The sequence below is a fragment of the Coptis chinensis genome, chromosome 2 (assembly GCF_015680905.1).
Source record: "Coptis chinensis isolate HL-2020 chromosome 2, ASM1568090v1, whole genome shotgun sequence".
Taxonomy (NCBI): domain Eukaryota; kingdom Viridiplantae; phylum Streptophyta; class Magnoliopsida; order Ranunculales; family Ranunculaceae; genus Coptis; species Coptis chinensis.
Window position 1 is genome coordinate 972,613 of NC_141457.1, and position 26,993 is coordinate 999,605.

At 38.3% G+C, this 26,993-nt stretch overlaps 2 protein-coding genes and 1 pseudogene across 4 annotated transcripts; 2 read left to right on the top strand and 1 right to left on the bottom strand.

The window, feature by feature from the left end:
* Positions 1–393: 393 nt before the first annotated feature.
* LOC147514279 (eukaryotic initiation factor 3 gamma subunit family protein) lies at positions 394–10,662 on the bottom strand. 3 transcript variants are annotated; one of them, XM_086582251.1, is made up of 13 exons: positions 10,289–10,662; positions 10,075–10,211; positions 9,869–9,995; positions 8,524–8,605; positions 8,377–8,447; positions 7,051–7,092; positions 6,325–6,449; positions 5,763–5,856; positions 2,874–3,236; positions 2,673–2,778; positions 1,182–1,268; positions 779–904; positions 394–676 (listed from the first exon to the last, which is right to left on the bottom strand). In XM_086582251.1, exons 1-12 carry the CDS (start codon positions 10,435–10,437, stop codon positions 797–799), a joined length of 1,491 nt encoding a protein of 496 aa, XP_086438377.1. In that variant the 5' UTR covers positions 10,438–10,662; the 3' UTR covers positions 394–676; positions 779–796. The 3 variants fall into 3 exon arrangements, with proteins under 3 accessions (XP_086438377.1, XP_086438368.1, XP_086438375.1); XM_086582242.1 differs by lacking the exon at positions 779–904; XM_086582249.1 differs by having other exon boundaries at positions 394–904.
* Positions 10,663–11,336: 674 nt separating this feature from the next.
* On the top strand, positions 11,337–13,259 carry LOC147514280 (GDSL esterase/lipase At4g26790-like). Its single transcript, XM_086594359.1, has 3 exons — positions 11,337–11,856; positions 11,971–12,466; positions 12,866–13,259. Exons 1-3 carry the CDS (start codon positions 11,488–11,490, stop codon positions 13,057–13,059), a joined length of 1,059 nt encoding a protein of 352 aa, XP_086450485.1. The 5' UTR covers positions 11,337–11,487; the 3' UTR covers positions 13,060–13,259.
* Positions 13,260–21,614: 8,355 nt separating this feature from the next.
* Positions 21,615–21,935, top strand: LOC147514281 (leucine--tRNA ligase, cytoplasmic pseudogene; annotated as a pseudogene).
* The last annotated feature ends 5,058 nt before the right edge of the window (positions 21,936–26,993 follow it).

The window sequence follows — 26,993 nt, forward strand, 5'->3', positions numbered from 1 at the left end:
AGGATTTAGAGTATAATTTATGAATTAGGGATTAGAAACGTGGGAAAAGAGAAAGAGAAAGGCTAAACAGGTTGGCTACATGTTACCTTGATTTAGTTCGGAGTGCCCAATACAAATTATGATTTTTAGGTCAATGACAAATTTGTAATAAAATGTTTTTTTTTGGAAGTGCCCATAGCGAGTACATATTTTTACCATTAGTCACCGTAAATCTCGCGCACCACAAATTTAGCATTAACGAAATCTAAGGCAACAGACAAAATAATCAAGACCAAAGTAATCAAGGAATTATTCCATAGCAAAAAATCATTTTGTAATAATAGACAAATCATCTTTCAGGGTAAAAAATCCTTATTATTCCAATCATTCTACATCTTCTTTTTTTTATATATAATAAATAATAAATAATAAGAGAACATACAAATAAGAAACTATAAAAGCTCTCAAATCAATTTTGCCTCAACAACAAGGTCTTAACTGTTGTAGTGTACAAGCTAAAACCAACAAGGTCTCAAATTATTATTGCTATTATTGAGAAGAATGTTATTATCGCTATTATTATTTGGCAGTCTTTTACTTTTTGGCAGTCTTGTTCAGCTCCTCTTGCAGTGACCAATAATTTAGTTGATAAAAACGATAGTATACATCCCCTTTGGACCATATGGCTTTTTGATACCTACAAATATAGGACAACAGATCAAATGAAGTCCTGAATGCAGAGTGCCATCATCATTCTGACTGAATTGACAATCATGTGAACTATTGGTAGAAGAATCACAGGTAACACATTCAAGCACTACTCTGGTTTCTGCTGAGCTTCAGTACTACATATTTTGATCCCACTTAAAATATATCCACCAAAAGCACTCATCTGCATGCATGGGTGCGTTCTCGATGGCAGAACCTGTAGGGTTACCAAAAGAGCTCCAGGTATTACTATACAAATCAACCACCTGTATCGCTAAACCAATGGGAAGTATACCCAGATAGATTTTAATGCAAGATAATACAAGTAAGTTTGCCTCTATGTTCGCATCAAGCCCAAATATTTTGACATCCTAAGATTGAACTTTAAGAAATATCCTTTTGATATACGTCTAGAAAGAAGAGCAGAAGATAAAGACGCTCTAAGATTGAACTTTAAGAAAAAAGGGAATCACAACCACCGCTATTAGATTTACCTGATATTCACGTAACCAAGGTTCTGAAATTTGTAAACCAATTGCAAGTTTAGCAACCTGAAGATTGTGCATGCATGTTGTAAGAGGCTGCGCTCAAACAGAAAAGATGTCATTGAGCGATTTTTTCCATAAAGGTGTGCATCCAAAAACTAATTATGGAAAAAACAAACATTTGCAGATCAATGTTATCTCGTAAGACAGTTGCATTGAATCACATTGACCAGTATACAATATGTGCACTATGAAGATTAACATCAGATATAAGCCCAAATGTTATAATGGGGTGACCTAAAATCTTTCAATTGGTACATTTGTTAGAAAGAGTTCAACTTCCCAGTATTTACTTTTCAGAAGTTTTCCTTCCATAGACTGAGTACAATAAAATACATCAATCAAACCTTGCTCCATCGTCTGTCCTTATGGTATGACATACATGGCACCATACCATCATATCACATGTTTTTATTGGTAACAAGACAAGCAGTCCCAAGTATATTTACAAATTGGGTGGTTGATCATTCCATCGGGTAAAGTTTCACATGTTTTTAACTACCAGCATGTTCAAACAAATGGTTGTATGCCAGGTCTACATCATTATCCAGAATTTATGCTAGTTCGGTAGATCCCCCCCTGAAAGAATATATAATCCTAATCTATAATCATTTCAAATTAGAAACCATAAGATGTCAAAAAGAATGACGCAGGTATCTTCAAGGATAAGATATAGGTGGCACATTAAGTACGTACGCAAAAAATATTATTCCTACATACTTGTTTATTGAAAATGAGCTACATATTAAGACACTATCTTTTCTTTTCTGTTCTAGATTCCTTCTTTTTCACTACAAGTTAATGACCAAAAAATACAACGAACTTTGGATGTTGTTTCAAAAAATATAACATATTTTTTATTATTAAAAAAATACAATGAACTTTCAATTTGTTTCAATTGATACATTCCGTTAAATTGATTTAAAGGCTTATGTGGACAGTGAAATGTGATGTGTCTATTATCAAATAAATTAGTTGGACAATGTTGGTTATCATCCACCTCACGATATTTTGGTGAAGACAAATTTGGGGTTTTCTTTTAACAGTCCACATAAGCATCCAGTCCAATTAATTGGATGGAATGTATCAATTGAAACAAGCTGAAAGCTCGCTGTATTTTTTAAAACATAGAAAGTTCATTGTATTTTTTAGTCATTCTCTCTTTTACTATCTGTCTATCTTTGAGTCAGGATTGCAATTTCTTTGATTTTTTTTTTAACTCTACTGAATTCTGCAGTATTTATTATCACTATTCCACACACACAAAAGATCTATATCAGAAGTTACTACAGGTCTTCATCTGCGGTCTGCCTAACGTAATTTTGTCTAAGAAAGAGCATTTGACAGAACTATCATACTAGGAATAATTTTTTTTACGAATATAGGAATGTAACACTTTTTTTTTTGCTGGAAAGAATGTAACACTCATGAGGTAATCACCTGTAGATACTGATGATACACAGCAAATGGTGCTGAATACGATAAAAGCGGTAAAAGATCTTGAAGAGTGCTCCAGGTATCCAGCTCTGGAGCAGCAATAATTAAGCTGCAAATATGAGTATACATTTAGGTTTATATTGAATATTAACTGGTATTTTAACCCATAACAATAGTTCTAGCAGACCTGTATTTACTATTTACCTAGAAAAACCACTTGCTTTCCACAAGTTAATGACTTCCTGCGTTGCCTTTTCTCCAGATTTTGTGGGTTTGCAAACTCTGCTAACTGAAGATGAATCAGTTTCATCCATGAATGTAGTAGGAGCCGGACCTAGATTTTCATTTCCAGATAAAAAAGATGGATGCGCATTGCTGACAGAATGTAAACATGACGGAGAAGATACTTGATTTTGAATCACCACAGCTTCTAATTTAAATAAGGAGGGTGAGGAACTTTCATCTCCATTTGATTGAGATTGTAAAGACAAATTTTCTTGCTGTCCAAAATGTTCAACATTGTTGCTTGCAGCTAAACAAAGATCAGAAAAAGGAGATCGCACTATGCTGCACCACAACAATCAAAAGCATCAATTACTACGCGTCATATAGTAAATGCTGATAAATAACTATTATAAGCATATTCTACCATTCATTAGACAATAAATACCACAAAAGTAACTGCTTCCACTTTTTTCAAAGGCAACGACCGATTTAATCCATGGTGTACAACAAAGGCAGAATGATTACAATTGATCAAGGGTATGGATCATCAAACTGGTTTGAAAACGGAATCTCCTATCAAAAGTTAGAACAAAAAGAAAGCATTCCTGAAATGGCAAAGAAGCAATTTGGACAGCTAACCAATAGATTTGGGGTCCAAGAGGGTGGTGGACCGGTGCTCCCACAGTAAAGCTCCAGGTTTCAACCGTTTGCAAGCAAACTTAGGTCTCTCCTCCCCACTCCCCCCACAAAACCACGTCGATCCGACTTCCAGACGCTTTACTAGTGCCTAGCATCGGTAACAACTTGTAATGGCAAAACTACTCACAGCCTGTCAATCGGTGAATGAATGGTTGGTTCATGGTTAATACTAGGCACTAATATTTTTGTTAATGGAGAAGAAGTTGGACAAAAAGGGGATACGGTGCCAGTGGGTGCAGGTTACAAAAACAAGCAAGTATGGGATCCTGTACTAGAAAAGTGCGCCAAGAGGCTTAGCGGTTGGAAAAGAAAGATGCTGTCTAAGGGAGGTTGACTCACACTCATCAAAAGCACACTTGCTGCCATCCCTATCTATCACCTCTCGCTTCTTACCATTCCGATGAGCGTAGCTAAGAAATTGGAGAGAATCATGAGAGATTTTCTATGGGGTTCTTCGGCTGAGAGTAGAAAGTACCATCTGGTGGCATGGAAGAATGTTTGTAAGCTTAAGGAGATGGGGGGCTTGAACATCAGAAATATACACTTGACCAACATGTCCCTCTTGGGTAAATGGGTGTGGAGATACGGCAGAGGTGAACCAGAATTATGGAAGGAGATCATTCAGGACAAATTTGGTGTGCCAGAGGTGGGGGGGCTGGCCACCCGATGTTTCTAGTTCTTATGGGTGCAGTTTGCGGCGTGGCATTCTCGCTACCAAAGGTAAGCTTAAATAAAATGTCACATACCAGGTGGGGCAGGGACACAAAGCAAAATTCTGGAAGGATGCTTGGTGCACGGATAAACCTTTCCAAGAGGATTTTGAAGAGCTTTTTCGATATGCGAGTGACAAGGATGGGCTGGTAAAAGATCATATGGTTTGGGAGAACAATGGATTGACTTGGAACTTCAAATTGAGGCGCGGTGTAAGGGAGTGGCACATAGACGGTGTCATTTTGCATGTTGGATGCTCTTGCAGGGTTAACCCCTTCGGTGGAAGAGGATAAATGGGTATAGAAGCAGTCTAGCAACGGTAATTTCAGTTCTCAATCATATTACAATCTACTGGCCAGCTGCATTCCCTACCCACCACAACCTATAACTCCGAAGCTCCTATCGATGGCGTGGCGCAGTGGTGTACCTCCTAAAGTGCAGTTCTTCCTTTGGTGTTTACTACAGGGAAAGATACTGACAACGGATCAACTGCGCACAAGGGGTAAGGAGGTGGAGGTAGAGTGTGTGTTGTGCACTCAAGTTGATGAAACTGCAGACCACCTTATGCTACACTGCAGCTTCAGTAAAGGTGTGTGGCAAAACATACTACAACCAGTGGGCATTGATATCAACCAGACTATCTGCCCTCATTCAATACTCTCTTGCCTTCATAGTTGGGTGTCACCAAATACTACGGCCTATGGGAAATGCATTTGGCCTTTAGTTCCTTATGCCACGTGGTGGTCTATCTGGAGAACAAGGAATGATGCCATCTTTAACAGCAAGCCCACATCTATTGAAACCACTATTCGTAACATTAAAGCGAACTTGTGGCTTTGGACATTGATGCTTTCGGAGAGAAGGGACTACTATTTTGGGAACTTAATGTTAGAGTGGGGATCTGTTATTTCAGGTGTATCTTAGCTAGGATTTTTCACTTCTATGTTACTTCTTTGTTAACACCTCCTTGTATTGGTGAGTCTCTTACTCACTTTTTTCTTTCTTTCTTCTCATATGAATAAGATGCATATTTATCAAAAAAAAAAAAAAAAGGGATACGGCCTTACTAGTTTTGACCTTGTATCACTTCAATATATATATGAAAAATAAGGGTTTACAATAATAGAAACTGCCTAAAATATTCGGGTAGATATCCTCTTAGAACTCAAACAATACTTAAAGGAGGTATAACCCTTCGTATCTTCTAACACAAATCCTAAGCAATTGGCATAAGGCCAGGATTTAGTAAGATACATATTCCACTAAAATCTGCACATTTTCATTGTACTAGAATTAGTAATAAGTAGCAAAATACCCAACTCGCAGCTAATACTATCCAAAAGATAACCACAAAATGCCATACTACTAGCTTCCTGTCACAAAGAAGAAAACGGAAGTGCATGAAAAAACTCACTGCCTAATACAACAAAGGCACAAAGCGCACAACTGAGCACATACCTGCTGCAGATAATATTGTTGAAGTTGAAAATCCTAACTATATCCATTGGGTACTGCGTGACTCCAAAATATGTATTGCATACATAACCAGTACCTGTTGAACAAACAATGTGATTGCGAGGACCAAACAAGACTGAGGAAATAATCTCTAACTATATTGTAAGAAAAAACAATTTTGCAGCAACCCAATGCAACCTTTCAGGAAAAAATAAACAAACCAAACAGTCACAAAAAAGGGATTCATAACCTGTAAGCTTACGGATCAAATTTGTTTCTGATTATTGATTATCAAAGAGAAAACATCAAACACTTTCGTATGGAAATATGAACCAACTATTTGTGTCAGTTGTCTAAAAAAAGTTGATCTTTCACATCTAAGATCTCTGGCATGAGATATAAACGGAATGGAATAAAGTCGTGAAATACACAAGTATAACAACTAATACAAACCAGTTGAAAGCAAGAAAGCCTAGACGAATCAATCTTAACTTTCTAGCTGACGATTGCTTTCCTTTTAAAAGACTTCAGGCAAAAAACAGAAAACAAAAAACAATGAGAATACCTCCCAAACGTTCTGCCACAGCCCCAGTAAGGATACCTCCAACCATATCCACCACAAGGACATCTGAATATGGACTAACGTTAGCCATCGAAAGAAGAAGAGATAAAGTATCCATCCTCAAGTACCTGAGAAGCTTAAACAAGTAAGAGTTCCACAAAATCAAACTGTGAATCCTTAAAAAACCAACATTTTTGTGGTTTCCTATTAATCATGGTGCAAATATCAGCTACAGACCACAAAATGATTACAAAGATATGTAAAAAAAAAAAATGTTTTCTTTTAGTCTATCGAGGGCCTGTTATTCTTTTGGTCCAAGGTGCATGATGAGATGAGGGATATTCCTTTCAGCCATTTTATGTTTAGATGGATTCCTTGATGTGTTGATCTGGGACCTTTGCTTGGTAATTTTTTGCTTTTATCTTTCTTTGTTTTCTTTGTCGTTGTAGTAGTAGGACGCCTCATCCTACATTCTTTTGATTGGTTTCATATCAACTAACAAATTATACTTAGCGATCCGCAAAAAGAAAAGAAAAAGAAAGATATGAAACAAAAAACAAAAATACGTGTCTGGATGCCTAACACAGTAACAAAATGACAGTTACATTGAACCCCACAAATGTGGCAAGAAGTTGATTTCAAGTTTCAGCATAAAAATCAACACAGTGATTTCCCAAATAGAATAATCATGTAATTAAACATTTAGAGGAGATTTTAAGCAGTTATTACCCAATTCTAGCTGGATACTTCTTGAAGTATGCTTCACATATACTGCAAAGCAAATAAAGGAAGGCTGGAGTCAGTCAGTACCAAAGGACACTAGCTGTTTAATTATTTTAGTAATAATTTTTCAAATACACATAGCCGAGCAATATAAAAAATTATAAACAATTAAAAACAGAACTGGGGATATTTATATAATCTACATGAAGTACAACAGTAGAAGAAAGTAACAATGAGGGTATTTCTTATTGCCTGAAAATCTCAGACAAGCTCATTCCGTTTTCCCTTTTGGTTCACTTCTTATTCCGTTTACACGCGACTTCAAGCAAATCAGAAGAACACACTTCCTCCCTTTGCGACTGACAACACAAGCTTATGTTTTCTTATTATCTCTAATCTTTCATTTCTTTAGGTAACAGCTATGACAGTAATAAAAAATTTGTATAATTAATTCTTTACGCTCTGTTTGATTGCTTGGAAATTTTCTCAATATACACTTTCTCATGGTAATATTTCCGATGAAAATTTCCTTGAGAATACGCATTGTTATTATGTTTCATGCACGTGTCTTGGAATGGACTTGTAGCATCTTGCTCCACCTATTACCATTATTGGTGAATTGTACGATATTGTACTCTATCCTCAAATTGAAAGGAATGAGAGAATTTTACTAATCAAAGAAAAATAAAACGAAATTTTGCATTGGAAGAATACATGATTAATCTACTGAGATTTAAGTATCGGTGGCGTTGTATTTGTTAATCTCAAAGAAATTTCCCCAGAGGCAGAGGGTATAGGATTGTGATACATTTCTTTCTAAAGGTGGGAAAATCTAAAATTTCCAGAGAAGGAATTCCTGCCTACGTTTAGCATTATGTTTCCATCACCAAATTCAATTCCTTCAGATACCCTCTCATATCTTTTCTTTCTTGGCTGTGTGATCATTTAAATATTTTGAAATATGAATCCTCTCCAGAATTCATATACTGAAATATTCTAATCCATATCTTCCCAAAATAGTATTAGCATGTTCACATCACCAATGGTAGGATTAATACACACTTACAATGTCAGTTAGTGGGGAAGATTGATAAAAACAATGTTTATTTCCAAATATGTGGAGTTTCTTCTAGAGGAGAGCTCTATGTGAATAAAAAAACGAGTTTTCCATATAGAATACATACAAGAATCTGAATTAAAAATGGCAGAAAAAATTCCAGAACTTGAAATTGAGGAATAAAAAACTCAGAGAACAAGTGCACATCACAATGGGGCTTAAAAAGTCAAAAGCATTCCAAACACCCCCCCCCCAAAAAAAAAGTTTGAAACTACCTTCGAGCAAAAGGTCGCCTCAATAGCACCCTAGGTGCATATTTCTTTTGCTTTCTAATCCTGTATTTTTCCTGCAGATGAAATATAAATTAGCAAAGCCAGAAAGAAAGCTATTTCTAAATATGAAATACCTTAAATCGAACTTACTTGTGAAAACAAAGTCTTTTTCTCAAATGTTGAGCTGTTAGCTATAAGTGCTTCAACTATTTGATCACCTGTTGCACCCTGCCTGCAGCAATAGTAATCATTAGTCAGAACTCACAACTCAGAAGCTTGAAACAGAAATTTAAAGAAAGAAGTACAACAAACAACAAAAATCTTGGATAGAACAGCTTGAACCATTTTTTCAATTCCCACCGCAACAAGTTAACTAGAATTACAGAGAAAATGATCACTGTAAAGGCTCAAAAAAAAAAAAGGAAGTTGATCTACATCTAATTAACCCACAATTAGATTTTGTTTTTCATTTCTCATCAGAAGTTTCCATGAGCAGGAAACAAATGTGCGTGAAAGTGAAACAGAATACAATAGCTATTTGTTGAGAGACAATACCAAAACAAACATAATTTTGGCCCATATAGGACACCTGGTGCCATCTTTAGAAAAAAAGGTAATGAGCTGAAGCAACAAAACAACTTGTTCCATTTCGATTTCACATATGTAAGGCAGTAAGGAGTAATTACTGATGCAGTAGAACCAAAAATGTAGCGAAAAGTTACAATATCTTCAATGTTTTATGATACATGTATGGACAATCCTTGCAGATGTATACCTTATCCAGAGAGGAAGTATACAAACACAACATGGCCCTATAATACAACTTAACCGCTTCCCACACAAATCAGTTAAAGTTCTGGACTTTTGGTAAATAAGAAACTAATGATGTGTCAACTAAATAAAGCCATGCACCAGTTTACAAGTGACATTTGGCATGCAGAAGTGCAAAGGGACTGACATAGACACTTATGCTTATTTACTAACCAGGTGTGACACAAAGAAATTCAAACTGCTGCACTGCCATCAAGCTGCTCATTAGCACATAAACTTTGATTTCTCGATTTATTATCAAACTACTCCAGATCCTCCATGTAAAAGCACCATATTGACGTTTAAATTTTTATGCTTCCCCTTATTCATAACTTGGCATGAATCTTTTAATACTTGTATTATAAATATTTGCTTGTCAATGAGCCTCACAGCGAAATTTAATAGGGAAGGATGGTAATTCATTCATTTCCTCCTGCTGCGAAACCCAGATGAATTACATAATATATCAATTACATAGTGTCTCTGCATGCATTTTATAACAATGCCTACGTTCATAAAGTTAACAATTACCAATTGGCAACAAGATAACAAAGGAATATAAGCCAGACACAAATAAACAAGTACAATTACATAAATAACAATATATTCCATAGCCATCATCATACACATGTTGAAGTGAAACACACTATTCAAAGGAAATCTCGTAAATCAACAAGGAGTTAACCTTCGCAATGCATCAATGTCTTGACCGGAAAGACTCTGCGCAGAATTATTATCAACTAAAGCTCTATTATCTCTACTCTCCTCTTTTAGTTCGACTTCATTTTTCCCCTCCACAACATCAATATCACCTACACACACACACACAAAACAAAAATATAAACTATAAAACAAACCATAAACAACAATCTTGAAACAAGCAAAGCAAACCTTGATTATTGTTTTCGACAAGAATGCGAGACAAGTAAGGAGCACTGGATCCAGTAGAATCAAGTTGGAAAGTAGAACCGAATGGGCAACCAATTAATTGACCAAGAGAACACTTCTTATCACCAATTTTCAGTGTCCTATAAGTAAATAAAAACACATTAGTTAAATATTTTGATTGAATGAATGCAAGTAAAAATAAAGATTTGGTCTTTACGATGAATTGGAGAGACGGGCAAAGACTAAACGGTCCCCGTCATTGATGTCTAGTAATACACTGCAACCTTCCCATGTTATTCTACTACTACTAGTACACTTTTCAACATTATCATCTTCACTCTTCTCCATCATCATCTTGTCCTTCATTGGTGTTTTTTTTTTTTATCAGGGTTTTTGGGGTTTAATGTTTTTAGAAGGAGGCTAATAAATTGGGGAATTGAGTGTTGTGATGTCACAAAATAAAAGAATCACAATTCGAGATTTACGCATAACAATCCCACGGTTGTTGACAGCAAGTACGCACGGTTATGTCCTGGTCTTTATATTTTGTCTACATATCAAACTTTGGAAATTTTAGTTTTTCTACTCACTAATTAGATACTGTTGATTTTTGCCTTGGAAATTATGCAAATTGTTGTAAATTTTATGCTTAGTGAGATTTGGGAAGTAATTTTTGAGTAATGCTTTACGGACCTGCTTTTAAACACACTATTTAGATAAAGTTAGTTTGTTTTGCAATACACACATACACACATACACGTATCTTTATGTAAATTAATAATTAGGACTTTTGACACATTAGTAAGTTCAAATAGTAAATCAAATAAATCGGTCGGTATAATATTACTGGTAATTTTTACTAAGGTGTATTTGGGGGTGACGCCTAAAAATAGTTTTATGCTTAATATTTGTTCTCTGAGTGGTGATAATGAAATAGTATAGAAAGTGCCTATAAAAGAAATAGACAAATCCTAATAATAACAAGCCCATTTAACGAGTTGCCAACGCTTTCTAGGCCTATAATATCTCATAATCTACTATGAATAGGAGAAAAGCAGGCAATTGGAACAATATCCCCTCTGCCCAGATATATAGAATTATTGTTGCTGGATCAAATACTGTGACGTTAATTAGTAAATATCGTTGTCTCTTCCTTATCAATCAATGTTTAAGTTTGGTTAAGGTAAGCTGGCATGTAAGTAAGAGGAGAGAGAAGTTTGGTGCATATATAAAGGTATAAATGTGACATTTGCTAGACGAAATCAAGAAGCACAAGTGAACACAACAAATATCTCCCTCCAACTTTCAATCAAACCCGACTTTCTTGATTTCTTCCCTACCACTTTCATCACATTATTCGCTATAAAAACTACTATTTTTACTTCCATACATATCATTTGAGATTTCAAAATATATATGGCACATTACTGCACCATGCCATGGCTCTTTTTAACCCAATTCTTATTACTAATTTTTCACATCAGAGCAAAAGTTCCAGCAGTCATCATCTTCGGTGACTCTTCAGTTGATTCAGGTAACAATAATCATCTTTTGACAGCACTTAAGAGCGATTTCAGGCCATATGGACGTGATTTCGCTGGAGGTAAACCGACTGGACGATTTTCAAATGGCAAGGTCCCTGGTGATTTCATTTCCGAGGCCTTTGGGTGCAAGCCGATAGTACCAGCATACTTGGATATATCACAAAATATTTCAGAATTCGCAACTGGTGTTAACTTTGCTTCTGCCGGAACTGGCTACGACATTGCTACATCTAGTGTTCTGGTAAATTATACATATTACCATATAACGCAATTATACATAAAATATACAGTAAGTTTGACTATATAATTAGAATGAATGATCTTAACATTTGTGTTATTGGCATTGGACTTCTAGAACGTAATGCCTCTATGGAGAGAATTGGAGTACTATAGAGACTACCAAAAGCGACTTAAGGAGTACCTGGGTGACGAAAAGGCGAACGAGACAGTGCGTGAGGCATTGTATCTTGTAAGCCTTGGGACAAATGATTTCTTAGAGAATTACTACAGACCAACCAGCATAAGAGCATCTCAATTCACCGTGGAGCAGTTTCAAGACTACATCATTGGACTCGCCAGAGATTTTGTTAAGGATTTGTACAACCTTGGAGCTAGAAAGATATCTTTAACTGGGCTTCCCCCCATGGGGTGCTTACCATTAGAGAGAGCGTCAAATTATGTTTTCTGGAGTGGTGGTTGTAATGAGAGATACAATCAAGTTGCTACAGACTTCAACAGGAAATTACAAGACATAGTAGTAGAATTAAACAAAGAACTACATGGGATTGCTTTGGTCTTTTCAGATACTTATGGTATCCTGTTTGATATCATTCAGAAGCCACAGAACTATGGTGAGTGTTACTTTCAAAAAAAAAATCTTGATTTGCTACGTAACCATGAATGCTGGCGTTATTTGGGTCCATTCACAGTGCCGTCCCTTGAAATATTGGTATATACCAATATGCAGACACTTAAAGCCAAAAATACCAATACCATTACCACCGGAAAATATCATACGATTCCCCAAAGTTTGACAAATAACGCATTCTGTTTTATTCCACACATCAGTCATCACTCACCACTATATGTTTAGATACACCTCGGCGAACCATACTCTGTAGTCTAAAACTTGGTCTAGTTGTTTGTTGGTCATTTTTGTTATATATTCAAGCTTATGATAACGATGTTTTTATTCCAATTGCTAAATACCAGACTGAGAGTTTTTTCACTTGTGTTATTGTGTACTATAGGATTTGAGAATGCAGCAAAGGGATGTTGTGGAACAGGAATGTTTGAAATGAGTTACCTGTGCAATCAATATAGTCCGTTTACATGTACAGATGCAGGAAAGTACGTATTCTGGGATGCATTCCACCCAACTGAGAGAACAAATTACATCGCCGCAACTCATGTTGTGAGCAAGTTTCTGGCTAAGTTCTTGTAACTTCGAAGAAGCACTGTAATTGGGCTCTGGTGGTGTACAAACTGATTTTATAATGTTCTAAGTGCATTGATGTTATGACTTTTAAAAACTTCTTTTTCCTCTCTTAAAAATCTATTGAAAGGAATTGGGAATGTACTTTTATGTAAAGTATGAGAACTTTATAATGTTTAGATGTTTATATATACTTTGTCTGTACTCTGTATGTAGACTATTTTTCTTTTCTCCTGGAATACAAAAAAAATTCAGGATAAATAATGACTTCTAAAGTTCTACCAGCCTTTGATTCTTTCATTTTTGTTTTGCTGAAGGGTAATTGTATAAATTAATAGCAAAAGATTACAATGAAGAAAAAAAATGTGTAAATCTAAAGTAAGTTATATCTGGTTTCCTATCCTATTTAGAAAGTCCGCTTTGCCACCCGACTGTAAGGGAGTGATATTCTCCTTCAGGAATATCAAGCACGTGTTCAATGGTGGAAATACCACACTGACCTCTGACTTACTTTGCTGACCTATGTCACTAGATCGCATCCACAAGCCAAGAGATCGCTCTAGAACAGGTCGTATCATTACACAAATCGTTCTATATTATGACTCAGCTTACCTTCTAGAAGCAATTATGTATAAAACTACACATACGCAAATCACTGCCTCCAGCTACTGACCACTGCCGCAAGCTACTAACCCATGCTACTAATCTCCATCATTACAGCAGACCTACTAGCACAGTTCTCACACGAATCAGCAATCTCCACCCTACATTTGTACTGATTTCTACACGTGTTGGGTGAAGATACACTTTCATCACCTATAAATACTCTCCGTATGAACTACGTCAGACCTGATTATTCTCTCACCCCAGAATCGAGAGCAAGATACGTAGGCAGTTCGCTCATCAACGAACTCGGTCTTTCCCAAATTCAATCTCATTCTCCTTCATCCCTTATATGTAAAGGTGAACTAAAATACGCCTTTACATTGGCGCCGTCAGTGGTCTCGATTTCTTGAGACACCACTTAAATAATCTTAAAACCAAAAAGCAAAGTTCTCAAGCCCACGAAGCATGGCAAGCCTCGAAGTTTAAATCCAAGGTTTAGCTGATCAGTTAGGAATGGTGAACGAGCAAATCACCTTGCTCAGGCAGGAGAACGTTACGCTACGCGCTCAAGTGGACACGCAAAATCCACCAGGTACCTTACCAGAAGATGGCATTAACGAGGTTAATCAACAGATTAACGAACTGTCATAACGGATCGACCAAAGCGCAATCAAGAAGGACGCCACCTAGATCATCCAGAAAATACTGAAGACATACCGCTCATCCCCGTTCACTTCTGAGGTACTTAGTAGAGCATCTCCTCCAGATTTCGTACAACTACGTTTTCTAATGTATGATGGCAGCACGTGTCCTGGTCAGCACGTCGCTCGTTACATTCAAAGTCTCGCACTTTATAGTGCACCAGAGTTTGATCATCTTCATTGTCGTTTGTTTCCCACCAGTCTCAAAGATAGCGCACTTGATTGGTTCTTTTCACTCGAGCCAGACTCGATAAAGACCTTCGAGCAACTCACCGATCTGTTTGCTAGTCAGTACGTCCACAACAAATGTAAAAAAACTGATATGGATTCACTCTTCTAGCTATCATTTGGTGAAGATGGAACCATTCGCCAATTTCTAGGACGGTTCAAAGCCGAACTGTTATGCATGGAAAATGGTCTTAAAGAATCCTTTGCCACATTGGCATTCTCCAACGCCTGTCGAGTGCGCAACACGGACCTCTCCAAGTCGCTGATGAAGGAACGTCTAGAAACGCTATCCGAGCTATACGCTCGAGTGGACAAGTACATTAAGTTACAAGAAAGCCTGAAACTTCACGGCTTAATAGAGGAACAGGAAGTCGCAGCGATCTCCGACGATGCCCCACCTACCAAAAAGCGGTCCAGACCGCAAGAGCAGAAGCCAGGGAACATGACAAACAACGACCGAGAGTTCGCTGTCCTCACACGATATCCCAGCTACATACTGGACAAGATCAAGCGAGCTGCGTATTACCGACGGGACGTGCGGCAACCGACAGATCGATCTGACAAGCCTTACTACGCTTTCCACCGAGCAAAATGTCACGAAACTGATCCATGCTGGGGGCTAAAGTATTACCTCCAGGACCTCATTGAAGCATGCCATATCAAGCAATACACCAACATTGTTGATGGCGATCTGCGCCACAAACTTATGGCTCGAAGGGTGTGCAGTAGGTCTCCACCTTGCAATGATCGCCACAATGTCCAGGCTCACCCATATAGCAGAGGGCGTCCCAGAGATCGTTCCTGTCATGAGCGATGTCAACACTCTTCCGATCGCGATAATGAAAGAACTATTCATATTCACTTTTCCAGATGACAGTTAGTTTGTCTAGAGAGAAAAGAAGGCGCGTGGGTGCCCTTCAAGAGATCTACCACTTTTCTTCACAAGCGGCACCTGCCCTGCGAAGTTCAAGTCGCAACACAGGGGATATCACTTTCATAGAGGTCGACCTCAATAATGTTTGTCTCCCGCACAATGACGCGCTCGTAGTCCACGTCAAAATCAGTGACTGGACAGTCAAGCATGTTCTGATTGACCCTGGTAGTTCATGCGACATTTTGGACTATCATACAATTCAAGAGATGAACTTGCCCAAGTCAGTCTTCGTAGATCTGATTGCTCTTCTTTATGGGTTCAACGGCTCTAGAGCCGACCCAATTGGTGATATCATACTCACCGGTTCGATTGGGATCGCGAAGATAAAATAAAGTCACTTCAATACGGCGTTTGGCGTCCTTGACATTAAGTCGTCCTACAATGCCATCTTAGGACGACATTGGATTCATCAGATGCAGGCTATATCGTCAACACTACATCAAGTTCTCCGTTTTCCAGGCCCTAGGGGTATGATGGAGCTTCGAAGCAACCAGCTCGAGGCCTATCACTGTAACCAAATCCTCTTAACGAATAAGACCACCGACTCACTTGTCCACACACGGAACGAGCCCACTAGTTACACAATGGCCAAAGACTTGGTCGCGGAAGTCAGTGCCAAAGCACACAAACAGAACACTAGGGGATCCAGCAAGAAGGTCCATTCGCCAATCTAGATCCTGAAAGTCTCTAAAGTAGTTGGAGACCCACCAGTCAGGAATCCAGAAGTCGCTCCAACAGTCGCAGATCCACATATCAAAACCCCAGCAATCGCCCCACCATGTCTCACACAACCAATACGAATGGAAGATCACTTCGGCCGATGTTGTCACGACCCACGAAGTCTTACGGACACTCGTTGTCGTGAACCACGTAAGACGCTCGAGAGCGTAAGATCAACAATGATAGAAAACTAACCTGAAGACTCTTAGGGTAGTGAGATTTTTTCTGCAAAGCGAAGCAACAAAATGGCAATTCAGATAGCCAGCGTGGTTTTTGTATAACCGCCCCTCCAGTTCCCAAAGTGTTATAATTACATCCTAGCCTTAGCCGTACACGACTTCCAACAAGTTGTCCTGTCTTTTCAAATCTTGAAAAATTGGGGCGTCACGTTTTATTTGTAACTGCTCAGATTTGCTCACGTGCCGTACACGTGCCAAATGTTATCGCACATCCGATCACCAGATAGCACGAATCGATCTCCATAGTTCATTGGGTATTTTCACTTCCACCAGTTTGTCTCTTTATGCATGCTCCACACGCGCTACTGTGTTCTCTCAGCAGATCGCTTCACCGAGCGGCACGACCTACTGAGAGGGGGCTGTGTAAGGGAGTGATATTCTCCTTCAGGAATATCAAGCATGTGCTCAGCATGGTGGAAATACCACACCGACCTCTGACTTACTTTGCCGACCTATGTCACTAGATCGCATCCACAAGCCAAGAGATCGCTCTAGAACAGGTCGTATCATTACACAGATCGTTCTATATCATGACTCAGCTTACCTTCTAGAAGCAATCATGTATAAAACTACACGTACGCAAATCACTGCCGCCAACTACTGACCACTGCCGCAAGTGACTAACCCATGCTACTAATCCCCATCATTATAGCAGACCTACTAGCACAGTTCTCACACGAATCGGCAATCTCCACCCTATATTTGTACTAATCTTTACACGTGTTGGGTGAAGATTCACTTTCATCACCTATAAATACTCTCCGTCTGAACTATGCCAGACCTGATTCTTCTCTCCCCCCAGAATCGAGAGCAAGATACGTAGGCAGTTCGCTCATCAACGAACTCGATCTTTCCCAAATTCAATCCCATTCTCCTTCCTCCCTTGTATGTAAAGTTCAACTTCAACTAAAACACGCCTTTACACCCACCATTGTTGAATTCCTTTAGGCAGTTGCACACCTTTCTTAGCACAACATATCTGGACATATTGTTGAAAGTCTGCTTTGATTCTTTCATTAATTGATTAATGAACTCCTCTTCTAGATATATCTATCTAAAGCTAAATTGAAGCCCTTGATAGTTATGTTCTAGCTTAGTTCAATTACCTTATTGGTACAAAGTGTAACAAATCATACTATACGTCTATATTTTGATGAAGAGTTGGAGGTCGATAGATCTGGCTGTTAGTGTGCGGTCATCAGTTTTGTACTTTGTACGAATACCACTCAGCTTTGTGATTTTTAGGGGTCACCCCAGCAAATTTGTATAGCTGAAACTTGGAGTAGAATTTTTAGTACAGGTAGTAGACCGAGTCACTTATTTGGATCATGCATTCATTCATTTCTAGCTCTTATTGAGTACTTGTACTGGAAATCATACATACATTTTAAGCCTAAGATGACATGCTATGTACTAATGCACATATGCTCTTCCTTCGATCATTCTCTCTGTCAAATTGAGTTACACCTCACCGAAAACAAGTACTCCAAATTAAACCTTACTGAATCATGAATCAAAGTATGAAACTATTACTCCTTCAACAAATAAATTGTGGAAGTCACAATAGTATCTAATTGTTTCCACAAGCACACTTGTAATTTTGATAAGATGATAAGAGAAAGAAGAAATCAAAGCCTATACAACAATAAAATGCACACCCGGTCACTTTAATTTCAATGAGAAGAGATACCTGCTTTCTCAAAAGGACCAAAAATCTAAAAAGAGAAAAGATTATTGCACAGCTAACTGTATTTTTGACACACTTCTGTGAACTATCTACATTCATCTCACACATAACTATCACCAAATCAAAACTACATTACATCACAGACAACACCGGGAAAACATTTTGATCATCAGAATTCATAGAACTACTAGCATAAGAGTCACGGTTTTCTTCAGGAGACGCGGACTTCTTGATGAATTCTATACAGTCTGCTACAGCATCGCTATTATGCTGGTCTTGGTGATAGTAAGGCCGCGACCTGGGTACATGGTCTGAACCATTGTCGCAACCACGGGTGGTCTTGGAAAGGGCTGTTAGCATAATCAAACGGAAGACGGCTTCTCGAAAACGCTCCAACAATGAAAGGGGTGAAACCCTTGTGTTCTTGCTGTTGTTGATGCCTCTTAGCCTAGGAATGCATAGTGAGCTCTTCATGTTTCTTCTCCCTTTCATCTTCCTCTATGTTGGAGACTTGGAGTTAGTTGTTGGTCTTTCAATTGAAGTCAGAATATATGTTTACGCAAATAATATAATATATGGATCAGTATTTTAAAATGCTCAACATGCTAGCTAGAGGTGGACAACTACCTCATAGACCACTTGGAAAGCTTGGCTCAGTTAATTCGGCTCAACTTCAAGAGAACCTTGACATTAAACTAGTTCAATATTATCAAACAATTAGATGTTATTATAAATTTTAAATACTGCATTTGACCAGATTTTTCCAGTTTTTATGCTGAAACAGCTAAACACTTCCAAGCTTTTCTGATTTTCTTATTTTGTAGGAGCTTTGGTGTTTTCATATAATGAAGCGAAAAATGTGCACTGAAAGGAAAAACAAATGGCCAACAGCCCAATAACCAATCCATTTTAAAGATTTTTTATCGAACCCAAACCAATTAATCATTTTCCTCTAGATATCTAGGCCCATGCATGAAGATTGTTTTTCCGGATTCTGGTCTTCTGGGGAACAACACGCCTTATCTCTGAGGAAATGGGACCCTATGCCTTCTTTGCACTCTAGAGTCCAGTGAGCTAGTCCTACTTTTTAGTATGTGAAAATTGAAAGATACAAACCATGTAAGAGATTCAAACGTAAAAGAAGAGTTGGATCAAGTCTGTTGGTTCTTACTAAGCTAGTTAATATGGAATGCTTAATATGATACTCTTAGGTTGTTGGATAGGATATGAGACATTGATCGAGGATTATATATGAGTAAGGTCTTAACATTGGGATCCACGATAACATTAGCCCTTCATCGATATATATGAAATTTACATCCCATTTTATTGGTCTAATTCAGGCTTTCTCAAGAGGACAGAACCTTCACAATGTTAGTATATTAGTAAATTTAAGCTTCCCAAGTCCCAAAATACTGATCTACTCGTTGCTCCATAGCAAGTGCTATGTTTGGCAGTTGGCTAAAATCTTTCCTACCCTGCATCTTCTTAGCTAGCTCTAGACCGCAGAGGATGCATGCCTCGAGCCTCTTCCTTTTCAAGACCATTGCGTTCCTCTAGCTTGTCATGTTTTATAAGAATAACATAAGAATGTTACAGAGAGTGTAGGGAGGATCCTTTTACAACATGGTCTCATTAGAACCTTAGGGTGAACGTAAAGTAAGTTCTATGAGGGCATTCTATAACTCTTGCAAACTCAGGCCTACTGCCAAGTGTGATCCCTTTTTTGCTGCTGCTTCTGTAGCAACAATCGCTTCTCGTAATACATGAGTTAGCCTAACCTCCTGAAGCTTGTTGGTTGCCCTGACCCATCTCTGCCTCACTTGCTAAAGGAACTTTATTCTCTTTAAAGGAACAAATAGCTGTAGAAGAGTCAGCTTCAATCCATATTTTCCTCCATCCATGTCGTGCTGCAATCTCAACTGCAAGTACAATGGCCATACTATCTGCTTCGAAGTTAGTAACAACTCGTAAGGCATCAGTGAACGTGTAAAAACAAGTTGGTCTACGAAGGGCTAATAGTCGAGCAAGATATTACTGGGAATCGATTGCATAGACAATAGAGATAAGTCTTGGCTTCAAGAGTTGATTCATGTGGTAGTTGAACATATCATTAGCAGTTTAGCACAATCAATGACTATATCAAGTTTATAACATCAGGAAGATCATTGTTTGATTCCCTGCTGGTTCATGATACCTGAACTCCTAGCTGGGGGTCTTGGGACCACAAGAATAATCAAGTTATCAATGTATACATATTGATTATCACCAGTTTTAATAAGTGTTAGTTGGTGAACAAATAGTTCTTAGTCCACCCATGGTATGGAAAATTGGTGCAACATGGGCACTGTTCTGAAGTATTTGGCTCGCTCATGATCCTGGCTAAGCTGAGCTTAAAGGGGTGGCAATTTGTCTCAAGTGGTGGAAAGAGGTGTCACATGGTTACATGTGCACAGTACAGTTACATCTTTTATTAATTTCATGCTTTCCCCATAACTCTATTCAATTCAACCGACCACCTAAATTAAAATCTTTACGTGAAGTTCATTCTTTCACTATAATGCTACTAAATCGTCAGAGGGTAGTAATCTAATTAAGGGGGCGGGGAAAGAGGCCAAATATGGTTGAACACTACATTCCAACAACAACTTATTACTAATAATCCAATCGCTAGTTCCTTATGAGATATATATATCTCCACGTCTCCACATTCCCTAAATTGGACCCTGTTATCATATTCATATATATCACCATAAATCTTACAAAGGGCTGCCAACACGAGTAATATTACACTGACGAAAAATGACAGTCAAGACACAATGACGTAACATATTGCAATATCAAAATTGCAGTGGTGAAAATAAGAGCTAAAAATCTCTTTTCTCTCACTTAAAACATTTATTCTCTTTCCATTATCATATTTTCATTCTTATTTTGTCATTCTCATCTTTTTTTCATAGCAAACCATCTATTTAATTGATTTTTCATAGTGCAATATTGATGTTGTAGTGGTTTTCATGGTGCAACATTGATATTAAAGTGATATTTCTCGGTGCAATATTGACGTTGCAGTGATACTTCTCGATACAACATTGATGTTGTAATAGTGGTTTTTCATATTGCAATATTAATGTTGCAGTGCCACATCACTGTGTCAAATTCTCCGTGTGTCAGTGTAGAATTATTGCTGCCCACACCCAACATGCACAAAAACAAAATACTGAACTAGTCATTTCATTATTCCCAAGTGTGAAGTGTCCACCCAAACACAGTTGCTGTAAGGTGTATAGGGTGCGGACCAGAACTATGGACACATGGTCAAAATTTCTTTCTGCTGACTTCACGACCGCATCACTTCAAAACCTGTACTTAGCGCTGAGACGGCTGAGTCCTGTGAAAAGCCTGCTAAACCAGGACAAAAGTTCTTTGGAAACTTCCCATATCCTTATATGAATGGCTATCTGCATTTGGGTCATGCGTTCTCGTTGTCGAAACTGAAATTTGCGGCTGCTTATCATAGATTGAGAGGTGCCAGTGTGCTTTTGCCTTTTGCTTTCCATTGCACTGGGATGCCCATTAAGGCGTCTGCTGATAAACTAGAGCGCGAGGTTAAGAGGTTCGGAGACCCACATTCATTTGACAGCTTTGTGGAAGAGCACAAAGAGCTGGAGAGGCAAATGTTGGGCAGACTTTACCTTAAAGCCTTCGGACTTGGCTGCGACTGGCGCCGCTCCTTCATAACCACAGACATATATGAATCCCTTCTATGATGCTTTTGTTAGGTGGCAGTTGAAAGACATGGCAAGATTGTCAAGGACATCAAGGACATGAGATACCCAATTTATTCCCCTTTCGATATTCACCCTGTGCATATCACGGGTGAAGGGGTCCAGCTCCCAAGAATACACTCTGATTAAGATGGAGGTTGTTCCACCTTTTCCCCGTAAGTTGAGTCCTTTGGAGGGAAGGAAAGTTTTCTTGGCTGCTGCGACTTTGAGACCTGAGACCATGTATGGGCAAACAAATTGCTGGGTTTTGCTAGGTCTGTTCATCTTATTCATTGTTGGATAGATTTCAGAGCTTATTCGTTATAGAAGGTAGCCAAATTTTTGCTGATAGGCCGGTTCACACCTGTTGTAGGCAAATACAAAAGAGTTGAACGTAGTTGCATTGTACCTGAAGATTTGTTGCACAACTGTTATAGACCTTAAATTCTGTTCTTCGGCATTATGAATTGGCATTTGGCCATGAGTAGTGTTAGGGATCTACCCAAACCAACACGACGAATTTAGAATCTAGAAAACTCAAAAGAAAAAAACAAAAAAAGAGAAATACAGATATACGTGGTTAAGCAATTGCCTTAATCCACAAGCGCACCACAATTCACTATTATCAAGAAGTAGTTACAATCATTAATATATCTCTCTCAATCAATCTCACACAAAACACTCACAAAATAGCTCACCTAATTTATAATATATGCTCTGTTTTTCTCTAATGTGTGATACTATTTATAGACTCCCATCTAATACAAGTCTTAATGCAAAAGGGAAACTAAAACTGATTGAGATAAGGATCATGTGTAGTAGATAGTTATGATAACCAACTCCACTTATAGAGTCCTAGTACATAACCAAATCCATGAACTAATGGTTATCAAAATCAAAATCGATTTGGATAAGGCTTCATGTGCTGGCGGTTGCAATCAGACTCCAATAACATAACAATCTCCCACTTGGAGACTGATAAACAAAGTAATTGTACTCCTTGTAACTGGTGCATCATGGTGTGCTTCAACAACGATCCTCAAGCTAGAAGACCAACTGAAGCTAAACAGAGCTTTAGTTTCTCAATAGTCACTGGTTTAGTCAACATATCAGTTGGGTTCCGACTTCCTTGAAACTTCTCAAGTACTATTACTTCATCTTCCAGAAGTGACCTAATGAAATGGTAACGTATATCATCAATATGTTTAGTCCTCGAATGGAATGCTAAATTCTTCGCTAGATGTATTGTACTTTGACTGTTACAATGCAACACATTTTCATCTTATATCAAACCTAACTCTTCCAGCAGCAAGCCTTGGAGCCATATCATCTCTTTGCTAGCCTCAGTGACTGTAACATACTCTGCTTGTAGTAGACAAAGCAACTATCTTCTGTAATTATGAAACCCAACTAACGACTGTTGCACCCATAGTAAACACATAGCCAGTGGTGCTCCTCTTGCGATCAATATCTCATGCAAAGTTTGCATCAACATAACCTTGCAGTCTTATATCACCTCTGTGATAACACAAACAGACATTAGTAGTGTCTTTCAAGTAGTGCAGTATCCACTTAACTGTCTCCCAGTGTTGCTTTCCAGGATCACTAAGAAATCTGCTCACAACTCCCACTGCTTGAGCAATGTCTGGTCTCGTGCAAACCATTGCATACATTAGACTTCCAATGGTTGAGGCATATGGTACCTTAGCCATGAAATCTATGTCTTTCTGGGTCTTGGGAGATTGTTCCTTAGATAACCGAAAGTGACTACCCAAGGGTGTGCTAACAGGTTTAGCATCACTTATGTTGACCTTTCGAATAACACGTTCAACATAATCAACCTGAGACAATGTCAAAGTTCCCTTCTCTTTGTCTCTACTGATTCTCATCCCAAGAATCTGCTTAGTTGCACCCAGATCCTTCATAACATATTCACTTGCCAACTGTTTCTTCAGATTTTTAATTTCATTCATATCTGACCCAGCTATCAACATATCATCAACATATAGCAACAAAATAAGATAATTATAATCAAATCTCTTGTAGTAACAACAATTATCAGCATTGCACTTGAAGAAACCGTTCTTTTGTATGAAACCATCAAACTTCTTGTACCACTGTCTTGGTGCCTATTTCAAACCGTATAAGCTCTTTTTCAACTTACACACCATTTCCTCCTTACCATTCATGATGAAATCTTCCGGTTGGTGCATATAAATTTCTTCATCTAGGTCACCATGAAGAAATGCGGTCTTAACATCTAACTGCTCTAGATGTAAACCTTCAGCTGTCACAATACCCAGAGTCATTCTGATAGTAGTAAGTTTCACCACTGGAGAAAATATATCAATGTAGTCAATTCCATGTTTTTGCTGAAAACCTTTGACTACCAATCTGGCCTTGTACCTTTTAGAGCCAGCATGCTCTTCTTTTACTCGGTATACCCATTTGTTATGCAAGGCCTTCTTTCCAATGGGTAATTTAGATAACTCCCATGTCTCATTTGTGATGATGGAGTCCATCTCATCTTTCATAGCAAGCTCCCACTTGCTCGCATCCTCTACCTTCATTGCTTCATCATAGCACTGGGGTTCACCACCATCAGTAAGGAGCAAGTAAGTCATATCAGTGGATGTGGGATACTTTTGACTCGGCACATGCTGCCTAGAAGTCTTCCTAAGATCATTGGTTGGAGCTGGAGTCTGTGATGTAGCAACCCCATCACCACTTTCTGTGTTTGGCTGTGGAACATCAGTAACCTATTGTTGCACTGTACCATGACTAATTTCAGCGTCTTCCAAGTCAACAAAGTTAGTCCCACCAACATGTGTGTCATTTTTGTCCTTGTACATTATATTCTCATTGAATACCACATCTCTACTCCATATGATTTTTCGATTATGGTAATTCCAAAATCGATAACCAAACTCATCACCACCATATCCAATGAATACACACTTCAATGATTTAGGATCAAGTTTTCTCCTAGACTGATCACTGATATGCACATATGACACACATCCAAACACTCGCAAATAAGAGAGACTTACTTCCTTGTCGCCCCAGACCTCCTCAGGTAACCTGTGATCTAATGGAATTGATGGCCCACGGTTAATCAAGTAAGATGTTGTACTAACTACTTTGGCCCAAAATAGTTTCGGTAACCCTGCCTGTATACGCATGCATCGTGCACGCTCTGTCAATGACCTGTTCATTCTTTCAGCCACCCCATTCTGTTGAGGAGTCCCTGGCAGTGTCTTATCCATTCGAATACCGTTTTCAGCACAATACTCTTTGAAACTAGTATCATTGTACTCTCCACCATTATCAAATCTCAAACACTTCAATTTCAACCCTGTCTCATTTTCAACTATAGCTCTCCACTTCTTGAATACATCAAAACCTCAGATTTCTGCTTCAAGAAATAAACCTATACCTTTCTAGTAGAGTCATCAATGAAAGTCACAAAGTATGACTTACTACCAAGAGAGGAGACAGATGAAGGACCCCAGACATCTATGTGAACCAACTCAAGTTTCTGATGCTTTGGAGTTTTTCCCACTTTCTGAAAGCTAACATGATTCTGCTTCCCATATATGCAGTTCTCACATAAGTCTATCCCAGTAGACTTCAAACCTGGTAGCTTTCTTTGTGAATGAAGGACTTGCATTCCTTTTTCACTCATATGCCCAAGTCTGCGATGCCATGTGTTTGGATCTTCTTTGTCATCAGCAACATCAACATAACCACAACCACTGGTGGTTAAATAGAGAGTACCATCTTTCTTTCCACGTGCAATAAGCGATGCACCTTTTGCTACTTTCCAACTTTCACCTGTAAAATGGGTAGTATAACCTTCACTTGCTAGCTGCCCTACTGAGATTAGGTTGCTCCTCAAATCTGGAGCATGCCTTACATCTTTTAGCTTCCATACAGACCCATCAATCTTGATTTGTACATTGCCTTTACTAGCAATGTTGCAAGGCTTGTTATCACCCAGATAGACTGTACCAAGATTACCTGGAACATAGTTTTCTATCATATCCTTATTTGAGGTCGTATGGAATGAAGCACCCGAGTCCAGCACCCAGGAGTCGTCTCTGCTCTCCATAGAACAAATCAATGCATCATCTAACACCTCAGCCATATTGACTTCTTAGCGTTTATTCTTTCCATGTTTCTTACCTTTCTTTTTCTTGGGCAACCGACAATCATAAGAGTAATGTCCTTTCTTGCCACAGTTATAACAATCTATCTCGGATATATCAACTTGAGATTTTCCTTTGGATTTAGATCTGTTCTTATCATAATCATTGTATGAACTCCTACCCCTACTTTCAAAACTCAATGCAAACTCAGAAGTTGAAGCAACATCTGATTTACTTCGGATCTCCTCGGTCAGTATCATACTAACTACATCATCGAACTTCAACTTAGTTTTACTCAGAGCAGAGCCACCGATGGCAAAGAATCGTAGTTTTCAAATTTGGCGGCATCGACCAAGAATGGTCAAAGCTCTAACTTCATCACTAAAAGATATTTCAACAGACTCTAACTGATCCCTGGTCTCGTTGAACTTATTAAGATGTTCCTTGAACGAATCTCCTTCAGACATCCTTAAAGTAAAGAGCTTTATAATAAGATGTACCTTAATAGCAGCAAATGGTTGTTCATACATAGCAGAGAGAGCATTTATGAGATCCACAGTGGTCTTCTTAGTCTTGATATTAAATGCTACCGACTTCCCTAGAGATAACCGAATTGTACCAAGTGTCTTTATGTCAAGCAGGTTCCAAACATCCACAGCCATTGCTTCAGGTTTGGATCCCATCAATGGAAGATATAGATCTTTCTGATATATATGATCTTCAATTTGCATCTTCCCAGAGATAACCGAATTGTACCAAGTGTCTTTATGTCAAGCAGGTTCCAAACATCCACATCCATTGCTTCAAGTTTGGATCCCATCAATGGAAGATATAGATGATCTTCAATTTGCATCTTCCAAAATCCAAAATTTGTTCCGTCAAACTTTTCGATCTTCAGCTTTCCTTCGTCATT

Coding starts and splice junctions, on each gene's coding strand:
- LOC147514279 (XM_086582242.1), bottom strand. CDS start 10,437: ATGAAGGACAAGATGATGATGGAGAAGAGTGAAGATGATAATGTTGAA. Junction 8,448..8,523: donor AAAAGACTTTGTTTTCACAA/GTAAGTTCGATT, acceptor TTTCATCTGCAG/GAAAAATACAGGATTAGAAA. Junction 677..1,181: donor CTTGGTTACGTGAATATCAG/GTAAATCTAATA, acceptor CTATATTTGTAG/GTATCAAAAAGCCATATGGT.
- LOC147514280 (XM_086594359.1), top strand. CDS start 11,488: ATGGCACATTACTGCACCATGCCATGGCTCTTTTTAACCCAATTCTTA. Junction 11,857..11,970: donor TTGCTACATCTAGTGTTCTG/GTAAATTATACA, acceptor TTGGACTTCTAG/AACGTAATGCCTCTATGGAG. Junction 12,467..12,865: donor TCAGAAGCCACAGAACTATG/GTGAGTGTTACT, acceptor TGTGTACTATAG/GATTTGAGAATGCAGCAAAG.